This window comes from Pterocles gutturalis, unplaced genomic scaffold, assembly GCF_000699245.1.
Source record: "Pterocles gutturalis isolate BGI_N339 unplaced genomic scaffold, ASM69924v1 scaffold14449, whole genome shotgun sequence".
NCBI classification, from domain to species: domain Eukaryota; kingdom Metazoa; phylum Chordata; class Aves; order Pterocliformes; family Pteroclidae; genus Pterocles; species Pterocles gutturalis.
Window position 1 is genome coordinate 84661 of NW_010135954.1, and position 20770 is coordinate 105430.

The 20770-nt window shown below is 36.8% G+C and overlaps 1 protein-coding gene across 1 annotated transcript in view; it reads right to left on the minus strand.

Annotated features, from left to right (window-relative positions):
- AK5 (adenylate kinase 5) overlaps positions 1 to 20770 on the minus strand; it is a 90574-nt gene that overhangs the window by 19978 nt on the left and 49826 nt on the right. The window contains exons 7-9 of the mRNA XM_010082120.1: positions 19938 to 20014; positions 5642 to 5684; positions 4503 to 4547 (exon numbers count right to left, since the gene is read on the minus strand). Coding sequence (XP_010080422.1) covers positions 4503 to 4547; positions 5642 to 5684; positions 19938 to 20014 — 165 coding nt within the window. The remainder of the gene's footprint in view (positions 1 to 4502; positions 4548 to 5641; positions 5685 to 19937; positions 20015 to 20770) is intronic.

A 20770-nucleotide genomic window follows, 5' to 3' on the forward strand; every position in this document is an offset into this window, starting at 1 on the left:
AATATGCCAGCAGCAGGATTTACAAGAGAGTCCCACCACTCATTTTAAAATGTTTCAATTTCTAGTCCTTCTTTTCATAATGAGTGTCATCCCTGTATTGTGGAAAAATGCTTGCAGGGGAAACCTAGCTGCACAACAGAGCTTCAGAAGTCAGAATTGAACTCAAAATAACCCCGGACAAGCTATCCTTATATTGAAGCTATGATTTTGGAGAACTTCATCAGTTTGGCAATTCTATCGATGCTACTTGGATTACTTAACCAAACAAAAATAAGCCTTAGCTTCAGAATATGGCATTTGAAGGCTTCTCAGTAGCACTTCATCTGTTGTTCTCATCTGTTGTGATTTTAGTCTGAGTGAAACCATATAGCAATGATGCTGTTATTTAAAAACAACAACAAGAAAAATCCCTCAACATTGATTTTTTTTCTGAAGGAAGACTTTAATCAAAAAACAACCTGGAGCACCTATTGGCAGAGTGAGGTGATGTCCTGGGACATCACTGAGTTTTCATCCCTCTTAAAGAAAATGTGGAGTTCATTTCACAGAAAGTCAGAGAAAGCAGCTTTCATCAGCTTCCACGGTTAGTGCTTGGACTGACTGGGGTTTTAATTATCAGCACTGCTAATCCTATGCCTATTTGATTGTAGAAGGACCAGTAATATAGGAATAATTTAGGCTGAAAGGGACCTCATCTGGTAAAACCCTCTATTCAAAGCAGGGCTAAATTGAAAGTTAGATCAAATTGTTCAAGGTCTGACAAACCTTGGAAAAGAATTTTGGGCTTTAGGCATTTTATTTTTCTTTGTATGCACAAGAATCTAGTGTCTGCAGCTGATAATGTTCTACCTGTAGATGTAGGTGGCAATAATGTCTTCAGAGTGTCAGCTGAAAAGCTGGTCTTATTTACATTGAGCTTAAGCCCCTATCAGTTTTGGTTCATCACCAAGAATATGACAAGGATTCTGTAGAGGAAATTGGTTACGTTGACTAAGTTCTAAACACTACATTTAAGAGGAAGTAGGGAGTTCGTCTCTGATTGCCAAAAATGTCCTGCTTCAGTTTCGGCCTCAACCAAAGCCAAATGTGGCTATGTTTTATGAAGCTCCCGTTGAGGATAGGGAGGGATAATGCTCCCAGTAGCTTTGTTATGTATGACAGTTTTCTGGATGTGATATAGAATATTGGATTAATTAAGAATGACAAAATCATACATTGTTCATTGTGCTTAAGACTTTGCTTTTCACATTGCTCACATGAAAAAGGTTTTTTTGGTTGTGGATTTTTTATTTTCTTGGTGGTTTTATTTTATTTTTTAGTGACTGGCAATAATTACGTAAGTTTTGAAGTAAGTTTTATCTTTGCATCTGTTTATTTTGTATTTTTCTCCTGAATTTTACTGTATAGGCCAAATTTAACTTGGTTCTGCCTCTTTTATTACCCTGTTGCTATCTCCCATGTTTCTGACTTGCTGGTTCTATGTCTCTGCTTTGCTGTCTGTATAAAACATTGATATTGTTGCTTAATTAATTTGAGTTGACTGTTATTCCAACTAATTCCTACATTAGCTCTAATGTAAATCTTTGCTAATTAGATTTTTTTTTTCTTTCCCTTTTTGGACAATTTTCAAGGGAAATGAGTGGGGGAGGCAATAGTCTGCTTTTTTCCCTTTGTCTTGTAAACAGTATCTCAATTTGTCAGCTATGGCAGATGGTGTGTTTATTTCAATTAGTTTGTAAACTACTTCAAATGCACATCTTTAGAACTTTGGTTTTAAAACATCTTTATAAGCATCTTATTATTTCTTCCTGAATACATCTATGTAACGAGTAAATATTCCTAATGACACCTGAGACCAAGGCAGTTTTTCCCATTCAAGTACCTACAGCAGCATGCTCCAACCCATCTTGTTTGCTTTCTTTCCATCAAGGTGTCATGGGCTGAACATTTCTAGTGCTGTCCACTGCAATGGAGTACTTAGCCACTGAGAATTTGTGGTGCTTTCGCCCCCCCCGCCAACCCCCAAGCTTGACAGTTTTGTTCTGCTCCTGGGAGGCTTCTTCAAGGCTTTCTTTTGTCATTGTACAATTCACAGTGACCGGACTTCAGCTCGTGACTCGTGTAAGACAAATTTACTGTCTAGGCAAATGGTATGCGTTTGGCTAGCGTGCATAACGTTAAGCCTAGAGTGTACATGGATCAGCAAGTGATTCAGGCAGATTTATCTGTCCGAAAAGGCCATAAGTATAAAAAGCTTGTGGCCACTCTAACCTAGCACCAGCAAGAAATCTGTCTTTGGGAAATACCATCTACCTTCAGTACCTAGATGGAGTAAAATCAAGATTTTGCAGCCAAATGAGCAACCATGAAGATATAATGTTGGTCACAAAAAAACCCAAACCAAAACAAAAACAAAAGCCCCAAAAAACGAAACAAACCAGAAATTATATACCCTCACTCTTCACATCAGGCTTCAAGAAGCTTTTTCAGGGGTGGGAGGATTGGGGGTGGAGAAGGGGATATTTTGGGAAAAAGTATAAATCATTCTCCATAATTCGTTGACAAGTAACCCGTGTTTGGGTTTAGTCAAACTTTTCATTATAACATTTTCAACAAAGAAAACTTGGACTTTTGATTAAGCAGAATTTTCCTCTGTTCATACAAGGCATTTACTACAAAGTCTGAGATGGTATAAATAGTGAAAAGGTGTGTTTTCAGTTTTAAACTGGAAGACAGCTAGTAGGTGGCCTATAAAAAAATCATAAATGAAAACTAAAAAACACTATTTGAAAAAAAAAAAAGAAAAGCAGCCCAGAGGTAAATGAAAAATATGCCTTACCATGGACAATCTGAGAGGCAAAATTCCTTGAGCATCTTCACTTTGTACAAACACAGACTTTTTTTTTAAAAACCCAGACATAATTTTCCACTAAGATATGTCAGGCAGAGAGAATGAAAATTTGTCACTGTAGCGAACAGCAGGAAGATGTACTTCAGTAAGCATGGAATTAGTTTGCTTAAAGACTGAAAATTGTGTTGTGCATCTTTCCCTTAAGAAAAGTCTCCAGTGAACTCTTCAGTAACCTAATTTTACTTTTTCAAACACATAGCATCTATCATAGGCTTGCAACAAATTGAGTCAACTTGTATTTGGTATAGGATGGTGAGACAGAAGTACAACACATGAACGTGCTATCTTTTTACAAAATCCCTTAGGTTGGAAAGAAGCTAGTCCAACGCAATAAAAAAGTATTTTATTGTGTTCAGATGGAATTTCATGTATTTTAAGTTGTCCCCACTTTCTCTTCTCCTGTCACTGGGCAATACTGAGAAGATTCTGGCTTCCTCATCTTCCTTCCCTCCCATCATCATTACACATATTGATAAGATCCCCTGGAACCTTCTTTTCTCCAGGCTGAAGAATCCCAGCTCCCTCAGCTTCTCCTCATATGCTCCCGTCCCTCAAACATCTTTGTGGTCCTATGCTGGACTCAGGCCAGTAAATCATTATCTTTCTTGTACAGGGGAGCCCAAAATTGGACACAGTACTCCAGATGTAGCCTGAACAGAGAGGAAGGATCACCTCCCTCAACCTGCTGGTATTGGAATGTTTTTTGATGCATCCTGAAAGCTGAATGAAACTTCCATTCCACTAATTTCAGAGGTCACTTTTTTTTCCCCCCTTAGGAAAAAAAATGCACAAAGTGACTTGCTTTTATGTAAAATTACCTATGTTTGGGTATCTATTCTTAGGTCATTGAAAATGTGTTGTTCCTGCTCTGTTTCGTAAAGCAGTTATGAAAAATTCTGCTTCATACAATAGCAGTTACTCTTTACAAGTAACTAGTACCAAGCTTTAAGCTGGAACATGTAAATCTTCTGGTTATAATTTGTTTTAAAAGGCTGCCCAAAGTTTATGCTAATTACATTAGTCACATTTATATAATAATGGCCATTAACATGGTACTTTTCCTCTGTGGACACCCAGAAAGGAAATAAAGTAAACCTTGAACCTGCAAAGCGTCTGTGTGCTAAGCATCATGCATGGTGACTAGGCCCTTGACTTTTTAACAGCTTGTTGAGCACATGCAGAATTGAAACCTGTACTTATAAAAGTTGTTTCACAAATGAAGAGGTGAAGAGAACTGACGTTTTTCACCTAAACCTTAAAATTCTGAGTTATAAATCCAATCTAGTAACATTTTAACTAATGCTGGTGAGGCAGCTTTTCTGCCGGAGATCAGCCAGCACTACTGTACCTGCACAAGAATTAAGGTCGTTTTGAATATGTTCATACTTAAATGTGCTCCCTGCTCGCAGGTTTACACAACTGCATGATCAGACACAGGTTAATAACATGATATTAAATCCTAACTCCTTCTCAAAAGCCTAAACCACCATTAATGAGACTGTTCTGCTAAACTTTAAAAGAAATCATATAATCAAAACTGAGTAACATGAGAATTTTCAAATGCAGCAGTCAAATTAGGAATCCTACTTACCGACTACAAAAATTATATTTGGTTTCCTCAGATCTTCTGAAAAGTCTAGAATAAAAATAAAATTTCTTTATTAGGCAAGAGCTACTATTTTCAATCCTAGCTATGTTGCACACTGAATTGCATAACACTCATGCAAGGTGATCTGATTTTATTAGATTTACTTTCTGCTATAATGCTCTGCTTTCCAAAAGGAGCTATTATCCACAAGCTTATTCATCTCCTAGTTTTGTAGTTCTTGTTGTGGATACGATAAAAACATTTTACCTGAGAATCAGACCTTACATATACCCATCAATTCTTTAAAAAAGAGAAAGGAAGGCAGGAGGCAGATGGGGAGAAGAAGATGCATCTTGATGTAGTAACGTGCCTCATGAGCCATTGTGTTCTTTCTGAATATGTTATTACATTATAATTGCTATAGAAGTTCATCCACATCCCATTCAGATTTTATATTTGTTTCACTACATCTCAGATGTAGTCTTAAATTACCCTGAGCCTCAAATTCAGCCACACAGTAATAACCTTAAATGAAATCCCTGTATTGCTCTCAGTTTAGCACCAAAACTACTGTATGTACTACAGCTTTGCTTTTTACTGAAATTCTTTTTTTTAAAAAAAGCAGTTCCTTCTAGTCTGAGTCCTAGTCATTGGCCTGATTATATCAGTACAGAAGGTAATCTTGCACTATCTGAGCCTGCTGGAATTTTATTATATCTTAATCACTTAAAAGACACATTCATTTACCACATACAGTTTTGGTTTTTATTATGTGGTATGTACATCTCTCATTGTATAATATTACTAGCCATAAAAGGTTTTGATTAATCTTTTCATTACTCCTAGACTCTTAGCAGGTCATACTTTCCAACAAGCTTTTTATAACTGCCAGTTTCTGAAAACACCTATGAGATCTGATGCAGATTAACAGTAATATTTTCTAATAATTTTGGATCCACTGGCCTAAAGAGTGTAGAAATATCTTTTACAAGCTTTCATTTGCATTTGGAGAGAATTCACGATACAATCCTTTGAGACATAATTTTCACAACATAAATAACCCGAATTCACTTTATCTTCTAAGTAACTATTTAAAAACAAGGGAAAATTAAATGGCAAATGATACTGAAAAAGAAACTCACCTCCAGTGCTCTCATAACCAGAAAAACTTGACTGGTCTTCCTCCTGTTAATTGAGCAATTGACAAATTGAGATGGATATCCTGTATAGTTTGCATTTCTTCTTATATCTACTTATATGTATATCTTAATATCTTCTCCATATTCTAACCTCTCAGTTTTAATCTATGTTGAGACATGGTTAACAATGTCACAGAAATGCTGTTTCACTTGGTAGAACATGAGCACGGAGAACCCAAGACAACTTGAGATGATTAACTGGCCCTTATTGGATTTGTGAGGAAGAGTTTATCCAATGTCCAACTGCACAGTTCCAGCACAATATATAAGCAACCAGTGTGCATGCTGAATTGCTTCCAGAGTAAATATGGTACCATAGGCTGTGAGTAGTGGAGGGGCAATATGGGAAGTTCTAGAAGTGAGTTACAGTATAATTATGATGAAATTACTCTTTGGTATAAAACAACTTGAATGTGTTTACCTCCAGAATGCAACACAAGCTACAAGTTGTTACAAAGACTGCTGAACTACAAAAAGGGGTTACACCAGGGAAATGTGGAACTTGGCATGTTTTTTCCCGGTATTGGACCACTTAGAATTATTTTGTCATGCACTGTATAGTACAACCAATGAGGAATTAGAAATGCTGGCCAGCAAGAATGTCAGAGGGGGAATTCTTTGTTGTTCTTATACATCAGAATTCTATATGTGCTGGACATAGTCTAGGTTTATGTAGTGTCAATATACTCACACCATAAGTGCTTTAGTCTGTAAAATATCAATAACAGCATTGACAGTAAACTGCTTGTATTACACCGTAAGTGTGTAATCTCCACATGGAATACATTACGCTAATTCTCTCAAAATAACACAGGGTTATCAAGCTGTAGTTTCTTACAGTTCTCCTTCAGTATGCTGTCAGAAACAGCCACTGTTAGGAGTCTGTATAGCCGCATGAATAGATGAAGTGAAACAAACAGCATGGTGAATAGAGCGGGTGTTCTGGCCACTGTAATTTGCAAGGCTCTTGCACTACGCTTGCAGGTTTCTCCTTGTGTTCCCATTATCACAGAAACAGAAGTACTCTTCATTAGGCTGAAGTACCATTACATTGGCTACATAGAACATTTTCATTTTTTGATTCTCAGTAATTCTCAGCCTACTACACTGCAGCAGAACTGCCATCTAAAAAAAAAAAAACACCACAAAATTAAAAAAGTAACTCTATCCAATAAGTTTGCAGCAGAATATTTCAGGGAAAAAAAATTTAAATAAGAGGTTAATCTCTTTCCTACAATTCAAGTGACAGTATTAACCTTACATGTTTTTTCTTTGATACAATAAAATATTTGACCCTGCAAAGGATACATTACACATAAAAGGCCTGGTTTTAGATTGAGCTTCTGATCATGCCTTTGAAGGTTTATGGATCAAAATTATTTTAGGCACAAAGTTTAGAGTAAAGTTTCTTTAAAATCAAGAACACTGTTGCAAGTTTACAAACAAATGAAAGAGGCATTACTTCAAAGTACTGCTTTGTTCTTCCCTACAATTGCAGAATGAAACTGCCTCCTTAACGCTGGTGGGCTGCTCAGAGCAGTAGGTGATAATAAAGGTCAGTTTAAGTCAGGAACAGCTCTAATTTTTTAGAGATGAAATGTGGAAAAACTAGAGACAGAACTAAAGCTAAATAAGCTATCGGCTTCTTTTATTTGACCAATGATATCTGCTTTAATAGAACAACAGGTTAACTAACCAACAAGCCATGTTCACATAAGGAACATACTATGAAAAGCCATTAAAGTTAATTCTAATTACAACTCAAAAGCAGGGAAATGGGAAGCGTGACATTGATCAGAACCCAGAACATCAAAAATAATGAATTCTGTTTATATCTGTAGCTGCTCACTTTTCAGGTGCAGAAATATTGTTTTCAAAGGAAATGTTTTTTTTTCTTCACGTATTTTTTGTACAAAGGGCATCTGTTTCATAATCCTGTAAAACAGCTCTGCACACAGCTTGATGTGAGTGGGACCACCAGCCCTGAACAAAGTAAATAAGCTTTCCTGTATTTCAGAGAATAAGTTATTTCATAAAAACATTTTTTTCAGACAGAACTGAAAAGCACCCAGCTGGGGTAGAAAGAGGTCCTGAAAGCTAATCTCTAGGGGAGCTGTAAGAAAAGTCAGGAGGAACAAATTAGAACAGTTGGGCTACATTTAATTTGGCTTTGATGACAAGGCATTCCTACACAGTTTTTGCTATTCTATACTTAAACTCAATTTCTCAATTTAGAACCATTTCCCTTCACCTGTCTCAAAAGTATAATCAGGTTTTCTGCTGATCTGGATGAGGAGCTAGATTTGCTGTTTGGATTGCAGTTCCTTGTAAAGAGCGACAGAGACTGGCATCCTGGTTAATGCCAGTCCCCTCATATTTGCATTTGAAAATATCTAGTTGTGTCTTTCTAGTAAGTAGGTCTCTTAAATTGTGAATAGCTTAACCTATAGTGGCCTGAAAGCACTGTTCTGCCCAAGTTGGTTACCCAAGTGCTTTGGAAAATAACTGTTGGATTTAGCAAGTGATCACATGAGGAAAAGTCCCACGAATTACTAGATTGCTAATAGCATTTTACACCTCATTGTCATTGGGAATATAGTGATTTAGCAGCAGAACAGTCTCTGTATTCAGTATAGCTGTTTCCATTTTGTTGAAAGCAAGGTGAGGAAGATTATAATCTTGCATGTAATGAGCTCTGAAGAAAGGTCTTTAATTTCAGACGCCTTTAGAGCTACCTTGTATCTACAAATATGATCTGGAAACATATAAATTAGTGGGGCATAGCTGACTGTGTAACTGCTTAAACAATATCAACAGTGTATTCAAATGATTGCTAAATAGAGAAGTTCACTGCCTCTAAAGAATCTCTTATCTGACATTTGCCTTTAGGGTTGGAAAATGCAGGCTTCTGACTCTATTCTGACTTCTTGTTGTTAGCTCCTTATTAGGAAATATCTGACTACCAGTAGGTATTTCATAGGTTAATGAGTTTAAGTTACTCCCTGTCATTGCTAGGTTTTGAAGTAATTTCCATAATAAAACAAACTGACAATAAGTCACAGCATATAATAAGGAAATGATACAGAATTCTCCAGATCTTTGAGTTTTACTCCTAATAAATTAGGACTCTTAAGTCATATCACTTTAAAAAAGCAATAATTTTTTTTAATGTAATGATGGGAAATTTTCTTCATTAGAATGTAATGACAGCTGTTGTGAATGTTTGCTACCTGATGAAATGAGAAAGCTTTTCTGTTACCCATTAGTAACCTCTGTTCCAGTCCTTGGATTTGGGTGTTTTGGTTTGGTTTGGTTTTTTTGGTAACACGGAATAGAAAAAAAGTCCCCTCTTATCACTTTGTTGTTGCTTGAATCCTTCACGAAAATAGTGTTGAAAAGTGTCTGATACATTTTATTCAGATTTCTAACAGATATAACAAGAGTTCCTCCTGGAAATTTACTGAAGAAGATAACTAATCATGGATTAAGGAGAAAAGAAGAAGTAGAGTGAGATTGAATTTAAAATACAGCATGATTATTGCCTAAAATTATGCTCAATTTTCAAGACTGAATTTGAGAATGTAAATATTAAAAGGAACATGTCAGGCACAAATTATTTACACAAATAAAAACTACATGTTTCTCTGCCTAAGAATATTTGTTGAGAATTGAATTTAATGTGTAAGAAAAAAAAAAGCAGCATAGACAAACAAAACTTTAATACAGACTGACATAAACAGTACAGGCAAGACCTGACTGTGCAGCTTTATCATGGCGATCTCATAAGCATCCCTTTCTTGGAAATGTGGGTATACAACCATCAATTTCTCAGCACACTGTAGTTATACAATTCTCCCTTTGCTGTTGTCAGATATGCAAAAGACTTGTACTATGTAGCATTTTATTTTTTCAAAGAACACTACAGTTCCACACAAATCTTCCCTGTACTTCCTTTGGTAATAGAGGCAAGGGCATTATTTCCATTATAGCAGAGATATTAGCTGACTTGTCGATGTAAACACAGTTACATATGGAAGCAGAACTAGGTTTAGGACTTAGATTTCCACTTTCACCTCTTTAGCCTGTAGTATATTTATTTAGAATTCTTAGTCCTTAATAAAGTAATATTAAGTGAAATATCAAATGTTTGCAGATGATGATTCTACATTGAGTACCCTTAAAATCACCTCTAGCTCTCAATTAAATAAACTCTCTCACTGATTAAGAATAGTTTATGGAATCAGAAAGCAGTATGAGATGTCTGTTGAGCACTGTCTGGATATAGAATTTGTGTTTTGTTTTAAAGTTTGACATGTGTTTGTAAATGGATTTAATAGGCATATACCTACTCAGAGAGGACAGTCTTTCAGACTAGGTGTATGCAGCCTCTACTTATAAAAATGTAGTTATCACTGAGTGGTGTCCTCACATTTATTGCAAAAAGTTAAGACCCTGAGCAAGCTTTAGCTAGGCAAAAGTAAGCACTGGAAGAAATTTGGGCTAGTGGGAGTCAACTGTGGAATTTGTCTTCTAAATTCCCAGTTTCTTTGTAAGAGCAAATGTTTAGTTCTTATGAGATACGCTCGGTTAGCTGCAGGTTTTATGTATGGGCAATGGTCCCTGGGAACGGATTTTATGAGCCATACAGTTGCTTGCTATTAAATTTGATTTATGATTCAAATCACTTTTTGAGGCTGAACTGCTTTCTGCAAGCTGCGTGTTAAAAGTATGTCTCTGGAAAGCAGGGGTGGCTGTGCTCTGGCCTCTTCTGCTCCAGAACTAATGAATATGGGTAAATAAGATAAGATACAGCATGAATGCATTCAGACTTCAAGGCTTTTCTTTCCCCGAAAGGCATATCTTCTTATAGAGTTCATACTGCTCAGCGGAGTGGAGTTATTTGTGTCAAAAGGGACTAATAGTAATTGAGATGAGAGAACAGTGCTAATGTTATTTGAGGTGATTTTTGTTTGTTTGGAGTGCATACAACTAGAAAATGTGAAAAAAAAATCAGTGTTTGTAATAGCAACTACAAAATGCTGACAGATTATTAGATTGCTATGATTCCCTTTTGCTTTTGGGTTTCTAATAAAGGGAATAATCTCTATGCCACTATTATTTTAAAATAAACCTTATTTTCAGTTCTGAAAATAAAATAAATTTACAGAGAGGTAGAGATTAACTCGTTTTTAACACTTGTAAACCAAGACTGAATTATCTGACTTTTAAAGACATGCAAGATTTTTTCAGATTTTTCTTTCTTATTCTTCGATAGCATAAAGAAGAGCACCTGTCAGTAGTTTGGAGGGGAAAAATCCCAATCTCTTTGCTATAGGGTGTAGGAGTTGGGTTTTTGTTAACTTCTGTAGGTTTATTTAATGACAAAAAATACATGTGAATATTAAGCATAAAAATGAAAGTGACATTTATTTAGTTTCATATTGATTTAAAGACTCTGGAAAACTGGAAAAATTTCCAAGAAATTAACTTTTAAGGGCAACCGTAGCAACCAAGGTACACAACAAGAACACCCCTCCCAGCATTTTGCATGACCAGAGCAGCATAAGAGTGTTCTGGTAAACCAAACACTTCCTTTGCAATTTTTGTATTAGGTTTAAAAGGGGACAGCATTATATCTAACTTGGAGAAGAACTGGGGCTTGACTTTTAAATATAATTTGTTTTGGAGATACTTGAGACACTTGACACCCAAATTACCTGTGCATAGTTATTATCTGTCATTCATTTTAAAATACTTTTGTCACATACAGTATTCAGTTACTTTTCAGTAGATCTATATTTATAGAAAGTTCCCAGTGCCTACAAAATTCTTCCCAGAAGTTATCACTGTTTTTCCTTTAGCATTCTTCTTTTCTGTAAATAGCTCTCACTCCTTAAATGATTCTCTGTGTAGAGTATTTAGGCTGCTTGGTATAAATCCTCCCAGGTGCTTTTTGTTACATCAAGCCATAACACCACTGCAGCAGAGAAATGCAGCAGAGGACCTTCCAGTGCGTTTGAACTGCAAACTCGGCGCTGCTGAGCTCCTTTTCTCAGGCTCCTAAGGACAATGCTAATGAATGGATCCTTCAGATGATACACCACTGGCACTATATGCAGAGCCTCTCTGCCCTGAACTGCTTCATTGCCTTCTGAGGGCTGGAATTCAGTGGTCTGGGGTTTTTTTAACTTCAGATGAAAAAGGCTTCTCTGCAGGCCGTCTCAATTAAATTTCCGAAAAAAGATACAAATGCTTTGATAAGATTCATTTCTGAGGGAACTCAGTAATTGGTTCTTTTGGTAGAACTGAAATTTCAGGGTGTTAGTTTCCACAGATAACCTACAAAATATTATACTTCTGCTTTCATGCATCACCATGGCACCACCGATTTATTTTGTTAACATGAGCTCCATTATTTAGTGAAAATCAAACTCAATGACAGGTGCAGTAACCTGTAAGTAGTAGCCTATCATTAATTTTAAAGATTTGTTACATGAATTCAAACTGTCTTTAGGAATGGAAACAGCAACGGAATCAAGGGCAGAATGTAACTTTCACTTGTAATCCGAATTTTCTAAGGACATTTAATTTTCTTTAAGATATATATATTTTTCTATTTCATTCTTTGAGAATTTTCTAAAAATAATTTTCTTTTCATCATTTAAGATTAAATTATTTGTCCTCTATTATACATGTCTACAACAGGCACTATGCTCATAGAAGTCTTTTCTATTGCTTGCTCCCCTTCCAAGCTCTTTCTAGCCCAAACCCAGTGTCACACATAGCAGTACTCACCCAAGATTCTGTATAGTAATGTGTTTGATATAAAGCTGTTCTTTACCTTACCTCATAATTTAGTGCTGCCAATGAAAAAAAGAGAGGTTGTTTAGTTTCCAAATGGCACCACAAAAATGAGTAGGTGCCTCTCCCTTGTGTAGCAGATGATCAGGTCTTCAGACAGTGAGTGAGGCTGCTGGCATTGCTGTGCCCTGATCACACTAGCTGTTTACAAAAAAGAGACATGCACAGACACATCATTCACAGACACATAACGCACAGAATTGCAGCTAGGAGAAAGAGGGAAGCAATGTAGACCCAGGAAGTGTAGCTAATGAGAACAGACCTCTTAAAATATGGAAGTAGAGCATCGACTGAACGATCTTGGCACAGGGAAGGACAAGAAATGGGTGCTGTAAAAATAAGACTGGCATGTGGCCTGAGATCCTATGATTTGCTGCTCTTTGAGCCGTGCTGAAATTTTACCCCTCAAAGATCTTCTCTGCTTAACGTTTGACTAAGCATATTCTAGGCTTACTAAAACACCTATTTTTGTTTTATTAGGAAGCTTCATAACTTTCAATAAGGAACTTTTACAGTATTTATAAAGAACCTCTCTGTGAGGAAGGAATTTAATGATGGGAAGAAACAGTCCACTGCTCTGAGATGCGCTGCTGTGAAGGAATTCTAAAACTAGGTCACTTCTCACTCCTTGTGACTGGTATTTAAGCCCAATTTGACAAAAGTTGACTGCACAATCACAAGATACACAAGGAGGAAAAAGACACCAAATAGGAAACATATGTCTTCCTGAAAATACACAGAGGACTTTTTTGTCGTGTTTCCAGTGTACCCAGAGAAGTATTTAAAGACCAGTTTTGTATCCCATATAGTAAAATAGTATCCTTGCAATCAGTGCAATTTAATGTGTAAATATAAAAATCTATAATACATACTTCGACCATGATTAAGAAATATTGATGTTTTCTATAAAAAAGAAGTTTCTTCTTCAATGCTTTAGGGATGCTGTGCTATGTCAACAGAGCCTGTCCACAGCCCTGAGAAAGGTTTCTACATCTACGAGGTGGGGAGGGGGGGTATTAGTACACCTTTGCATTTCTTTGTCAGCTTTAGGTGCAATGTGAAATGTTCTGATGTGGATCCTATTTGCACAAACTGTGTGGGATGCCTGATATGCCCCAAGAATCATGCAGGTTCTCTAGGCTGTAAAGGTCGACATGTGAAATGCAGAACTCATAAATTTAGCTGTAAAGTTATATTTTGTGCATGAAAGGATAAGGCCCCAATTTGCCAGTGGAGGGGCAAGATGGCGTGAGGAGAGTTACGCTATCCTAGTGCTACTGCCTAGAAAAATGGGGGGTGACAAGCTGTAAATTGTAATGCTTTCTTCTACAGACACCTTCCACAAGTGACAGAAAAGAGCTTCCTAAATTACTGCAAAGTATTCAGTGGAGCATAAATGCAGCACATCTTGAAGAATGATGCTGTCAGTGTTGTTTACATCTCCAGTAACTCACATGAGCTCACCATCCTTGTAACTGAGTCCTTGTGCCCTGTACTGCCCACCAGAGCTGCAGGCAGCAACTTTTGGTTCAAAATCAGAAAAGGAATGAGGATGCAAAGACCTGAACTAACCAGCTCAGTCCTCCCAAATACATGTATCATCAGAAAGTAAACCCAAATAATGTCTGTGAAAGGAAGAGCAAACAACTGTTTCTGGCATTACAAAGAAAAACTGCTAATTGAGTCTACGGCAATTTTTTTTGCCCATTTCACCATGGTTTGCATGGGGGAACATAGAGCAGTATGCTTTCTTTCACATGCCTTTACTACAGTGTACAATGGTGATTTTGAAAGAGAAAAACAATTCTTCAAGCTCACAAAATGATATAGAAGTGCCAAAATACACTCGGTTTGAGCTTATTAAAGGAGTGCCTTGTAACAGGCAAACTGTAGTACTTTGTTTCTAGAACTGATTTTTTTTTTTAAGCATTTAATAGGATAGTTTCCATGGCAACTTGAAGTGAACAGATTGTTCATTGACTTCAGTACATTTCTATTAAACATCTTTTCTCTGTAGTTAGGCCTGCCTTTCTAGCTCTTTTATCTCTTTGGATGCCTATGTATTATCTCTTTTTGCAGATATTCTTAAACTAGATTGAACTCCACCTTTCTGTGCCCTTCAACAAAAACAAATATTGAGGGAACAGAGTTTCACAGTCATTCTCTGAGTTTCCTAAAGTCCATTTTCTTTTCTATTGTGTACTCACGTTTTGATCAGTTTCCCTGTAGGACCAAACTCTGTAATTCAAATTGATACCACTGCCTATCAGGGAAAATGGACGCTGCAGATATGTTCAGCATTAAAAGCCCAAATGGCTTCTGGATACCCATGGCTGTTTTACTAACACCTTTATTGGTAACAATTAATGCTGCACAACTTATATGAATAAAACTGCTGTTATACTAGAAGTTCCTTATGTTCTCAGGTAAAGAGAAAGCACATTACTAATATAGTACATTTTAGATCTGACCCCTTAAATAATTTAATCAATGTTTATCTAATTTTGAAGGCAGCATTAGAAGTCCAAATGAAAATCTCTCCTGCTAATGGAGATGTGCAGTTTGCTCTTTCTTGTATTGTAATGTCAACTCCTGGAGCACTGAAGAGTTAACTAAATTACTTGGATTGAATATTTGATGTAGAGAAAATAGAGTCAAAACACAGTGACAACTGATATGAAACATACTAAATGGAGGAAGATGGTCTTTGGTTTAATCCACAGAGCTTTAATTAAATGAGGCTTTCACTTTGCTGTTGCCTATCAGTTTTAGGAATATTTGTGTTCTGCTTCTGCATTGAAAAGACTTTCAGGGCCTTTTCATTATCTCTCTTGAATATGTAAGTTTCAAGCTATGATAATCAGTCAGGCCGGAAATGTTGTTACAGTCTTGGTGGCAATGGAGTCTGTTTTTCATCAGCAGAAGTTCCTTATGTTCTCAGGTAAAGAGAAAGCACATTACTAATATAGTACATTTTAGATCTGACCCCTTAAATAATTTAATCAATGTTTATCTAATTTTGAAGGCAGCATTAGAAGTCCAAATGAAAATCTCTCCTGCTAATGGAGATGTGCAGTTTGCTCTTTCTTGTATTGTAATATCAACTCCTGGAGCACTGAAGAGTTAACTAAATTACTTGGATTGAATATTTGATGTAGAGAAAATAGAGTCAAAACACAGTGACAACTGATATGAAACATACTAAATGGAGGAAGATGGTCTTTGGTTTAATCCACAGAGCTTTAATTAAATGAGGCTTTCACTTTGCTGTTGCCTATCAGTTTTAGGAATATTTGTGTTCTGCTTCTGCATTGAAAAGACTTTCAGGGCCTTTTCATTATCTCTCTTGAATATGTAAGTTTCAAGCTATGATAATCAGTCAGGCCGGAAATGTTGTTACAGTCTTGGTGGCAATGGAGTCTGTTTTTCATCAGTTCAGTTTTCCCTCCTGCTCCCCTGAAGCCCAGATTTGTATGTGCTTTGGGTGGGAAATGACAGTGAGCTGTAAGAATTGTCACTCCATGGCAACAACTTTTAATCAAGAGCTTGTTTCCTCTCGTTAGAATGAGAGTAAATCTCTTTGAGGGCTTTTTTTCCTCCACTTCAGTTTGGTTTTGCTTGTTGCTTTTCAAGTGAGCTGTCACATTTTCTAATTATAAAACATTCTGCACTTGCAGCAAAGATTGGGTTATGCAATTTTCTTAATTCAATAGATTGCTTGTCACTGCTGAACAGAAAACCTTTTATTATCTTTCAGTCTTTTTTACATCTACTTTTCCTAGGTCTTTGACATACTCGTGGGGGGGGGGGGAAAGGAATCTCTCCTTTGCATGTGCCATTGCATTTACCTAATTGCATAAGTAAATGCAATTTGACACTGGAAGGACATGGAATTGCAGCAGTTATGAACCAGTAACTTCCTTTGAGGCACAAAAATGTGTTTCCATGTTTTGTAGATGTGAAATATATCCCCTCCCACCCCCAAAATATTCAAAGCAGCTAAGTATATTTTTAAGGTTTTTACCTGAAGTTTACCTGATTCTGAAGTTTCACAAATTTTAAAGTTATCAATTCCGTAAGCACTTGATCAGGTGTGTATTCACTCTACAGTCATCTAATTGTATGTCATAACTTTTTCTCTAATTAGTCTAAATATTCCTCAAACTAGCTAAGATTGTCTTGAAAGCCTTGTTTTCACAAGAAAATAATTGGGTGCTCCTTTCTTCTAGAACTCTTTGATAGGATTCACTGATGCCAATTTTTCAATACTCCTTTTGGCCCGAATGCACTTGAAATAAGCCAAATGGTAGGTTTCTAATTAAAGAAACTTGTGATCTCTGGAAACAAGTGGCATTATATTGACAGTCTCTCTGGCAAAGTTGAGAAATTGAATGGTAAGTATAAATGAATGCAGTGAAAACCTGTATCACACTTGACAGCATTCCAGCAGCAAAATACAATCCTTATTAAACCAGACAATAGTCACAACAGCGAGTTCTGCAAATTGAGAATGTTCTAGAAAGCACAAGTCTTCCTTCATTAGAAGCTATATTGTTGCACCCAAAAATGAGTGACGCAAAACATATTCCTGATATCTTAATATTGGTGAAAATATCTGAAACTTAAAAGCACAGTAAACTGATATGTTTTTCAATCAAGTAATCAGTAGTGTAATTGTTACTCCAGAAAAAAGCTATAGAAATTGCTATCACGTGAAACAAGGCATTCTCAATGACAGGTACTGTCTGCTTTTATTTTTATTTTTGGAAGAATATATTTTGGGCAGTCATTCTAGATTATCCCTTCTGTGATACAGGATCTGACAGCTAGAGGTCTGAGAAAGAACAGAAAAATAGTTATTAGTGATTTTGAGAAAAAAATGTTTTGTTTTGTTTTTTTAAAAAGTGGGTATTTCCTTCCTGCCTTTCAATGCTGTAGGGATTTAGTGATTACAAGTGTTCTAGTTCTTGAAGCATTCATCCATAGTTGGTAGAAAACAATCAGCTTGCTTTTAATTTAGTTAATTTAAATGAATGCTCATTTATAAAATGTACCATACAAAGCTCAAGCTTTCTGAGTTATTTTTAATTCATTATCCCCTGCATACTCTTCCAGCAAAGCCAGATCTTAGCCTGCATTAGTGTTGCTTTGCACTGTTTCAACAACAAGCAAGTGTTTCTTGAAGCACTCTGCTGTATTTTGGAACACTCCTAGACGGGCTGATGACTACATTGGTAGTTGGAACCACACCACTCATTCTCCTTGCTCCTGCCTGCCAGTAAGAGAGGTTATTCTGCAAGAAACAGTGTACATCTGAAGAACTCAGATACTTCTTCGCTGGCTTAGTTCAGGAGATTTTCCTGGCTCATTCCAAGAATGAGAAAATGCAAAGGTATCTGTGTACATCCATTTCGGCTGTCCCCAGTGACACACATCCCCAGCTGTGGCTTTGTCTTCAGTACATGTTGTGTACTGCTCTAACCTCCAACTCCTCTTGTTCAGTGACTACCAAGATGTTCTGCTAAAATTCATCCATTTTTAGCAGCTCGGCTGTGTAAGGTTGCTTAGAAACCAGCCTTCTTATCCCCCACATTCTCATGACAGATTTCCTATGCAATAACATCACTGCATGACACATTTGTATCCAGACACGCGTTCCTTTTCCACTTGAGATTCTCCGAGTAAAGGTTGTTGGTGCTTCATGCAATTCGTAAACAGCATGTGGTAAATCACTGGAGTATTAAATCACTGCTACAGTCGAAATGAGCTCAAGTTTCGAACGTGAGCAGTTCTTCACTCCTGAATTTAGTTATTGATCTTTCCTTCCTGAGAGTAATTTCTAATTTTGTTTTTCAGACTGGGTTGCTAGCTGGTATTATGACTTTATGGTAATCTCCACTCCTTTGCTTTGGTATATAATACTGCTTGCACCATTTAGATGGTAACGGCTTTTGGTTGCAATTGCTTTCTCCTTTATGTTTGTACAAGGCATCTCATATGAACTGGGTATAATCATATTTATTAGTAAGAGAAATAGTTATATTTTTTAAAATGTCACTAATAAATATAAAATATATCAACTTGCAGTTGAAAAGAGTCATCACCAGGCACTTCATATTTACATACCTTTCTTTGACCTAAAGGTATTTGACACTGGTTTTGCTTAATTTCTCCTTCTCTGTTTGATAACAGTATTGCACTCCTGCCAGAATGGCAATGTGGTAGTCTGGCAAAATAATGAGAAAAGCTAACCGCCACATCTGGTAGAAAGAATATTTGCTATTGACAAAGACAATAAGGTCCCATCATAGTCTTGTTTAGTCTCACGTAAGGACCACATGCAACTTCATTCAAAACTACAGTCAGTGCTTTTATGAACTGTGCAATGTATCATCAGTGAACCATAATAGTTTGAAAATTTGTATAATTTTCATACATTTCTTTTTGTTAATTTTATTTTGTACCTATAAAACTTGTGCTTATTATTTGAACAGCATTTCAGACATTATGAACCAACAGTAGAACTTCCTTACTGTTCATACTCTCCCATAGCCATACTGGCTACATCTTCCTTGCACCCTCCCTTCAGATTGCTGTACACATTTATGAGATCCCCCTGAGCCTTCTCTTTTCCAAGCTGGACACTCCCAGCTCTCTCAGCCTTTCCTTGTAGGAGACACGGCTCTGTCCCTTAATAATCTTAGTGGCCCTTCGCTGGACTCTCGTAAGTAGCTCTGTATGTTGTACCGGTGAGCCCAGAACTGGACATAGTACTCCAGATGAGGCCCTACCAGTGCTGCAGTGAAGATTAGAGGGAAGAAATGTATATAACCTTTTTTTCCTCTCTCTAGCCTTCTTTTTTCATATATACAAGGAAAATGCTGTCAAAATTGGTTTTAGATGTGGATAGAATGGGAAAGGCTGGTTTCGACACACTGCAAGCATTCACTGTTGTTTTATTCTTAAAAACACTTTTCTTTTTCAAGAGGAGAATGTTTGATTTGGTTTCAGTTACATTTTACACTTCTTGTAATTCCATGTCTCTCTCTTGAAAAATATTTTACTCCTTCTTCTTAAATATACAGTAGACTTACAGTGCTATTTGCCACATTTGCCAACATTTTAAAATTTGTGGAGGATACTCAGCAACGTACAGTAACGGAACATATGGGCTCTTAATACCACAATAGTATTCACTTTTGTCTCATAACCAGAAAGCAAACACTGTGTATCATTAATTTACTTATATTGCACTTAAAAGGCCATTTGGCTTAGGTACCCTTAAAGTTCCACCACCTTGTTCAGACAAGTTGTATAGAACAGTATGTACATAAACTAGAAAAATGCCTAGAGACAGGCCATATATACATAAAATTACCTGGTCTTCAAAGTCGAATTCTGTATAAACAGTATCTCCAGAATCCATAATCAGACTGCAATCAAGTTCATTTGGCCCTAAAACAGGAAAGAAATTTAGATTTCAGAAATGGATTAGAAATTTTCACTTTATGTGATGCAACACTATAAGATTTCGTTGTCTGTATGTACGCAAAACCTGTGATCCAAGGAACCATTAAGATGTGCTAGATTACCCGGGTGAATGATATTCCATTAACAAAGCCTTCAAAGCATCCATAAAAGCTACCACAAATCTTAATAAGGAATGGTTATACTAAGTGGTGAATTGTTTCAGCTAGATTGCAAATTTATTGGGCAGGCTGTTCTGCGTGCCATGACTTGAAATTGTAAAATTGCCACAATGATGTTTCCTAAACCGTGTTTAGGAAAGAGAAAGGAAATACTGACTGCTGATTAGCAGATAAGGATCCTGGAGTGATGCTGATGGGGGACCAAAGCAGCACGCTTCCAGCAGCAACAGTCCCCGTTCCTATCCTACCTTACCCCTTTCCAAGGTGACAGTGTGGTTCTGCCCCTTCTCCCCATCATCTTCTGTGGCAGGATCAGGAAGTCATGCAGCCTCTTGTGCTTGGGATGACAAAACTCAGTTGCTGAGAAGGCTAGACCTGGCTAAGCTTTACAGTTTAGCTTCAGCTTAACTGCGGAAGGTGCAGAATAACAGAAGTTGAGACTGGTATTTCAAGAAGTCACAAAGGGGGTAGTCCTTGCTAAACCAGAATGGGAGGCTAAACCAGTAATCATCTTTCCATATAAACCCAGGAGGGGTGTGGCATGGACATCATATTCATATTC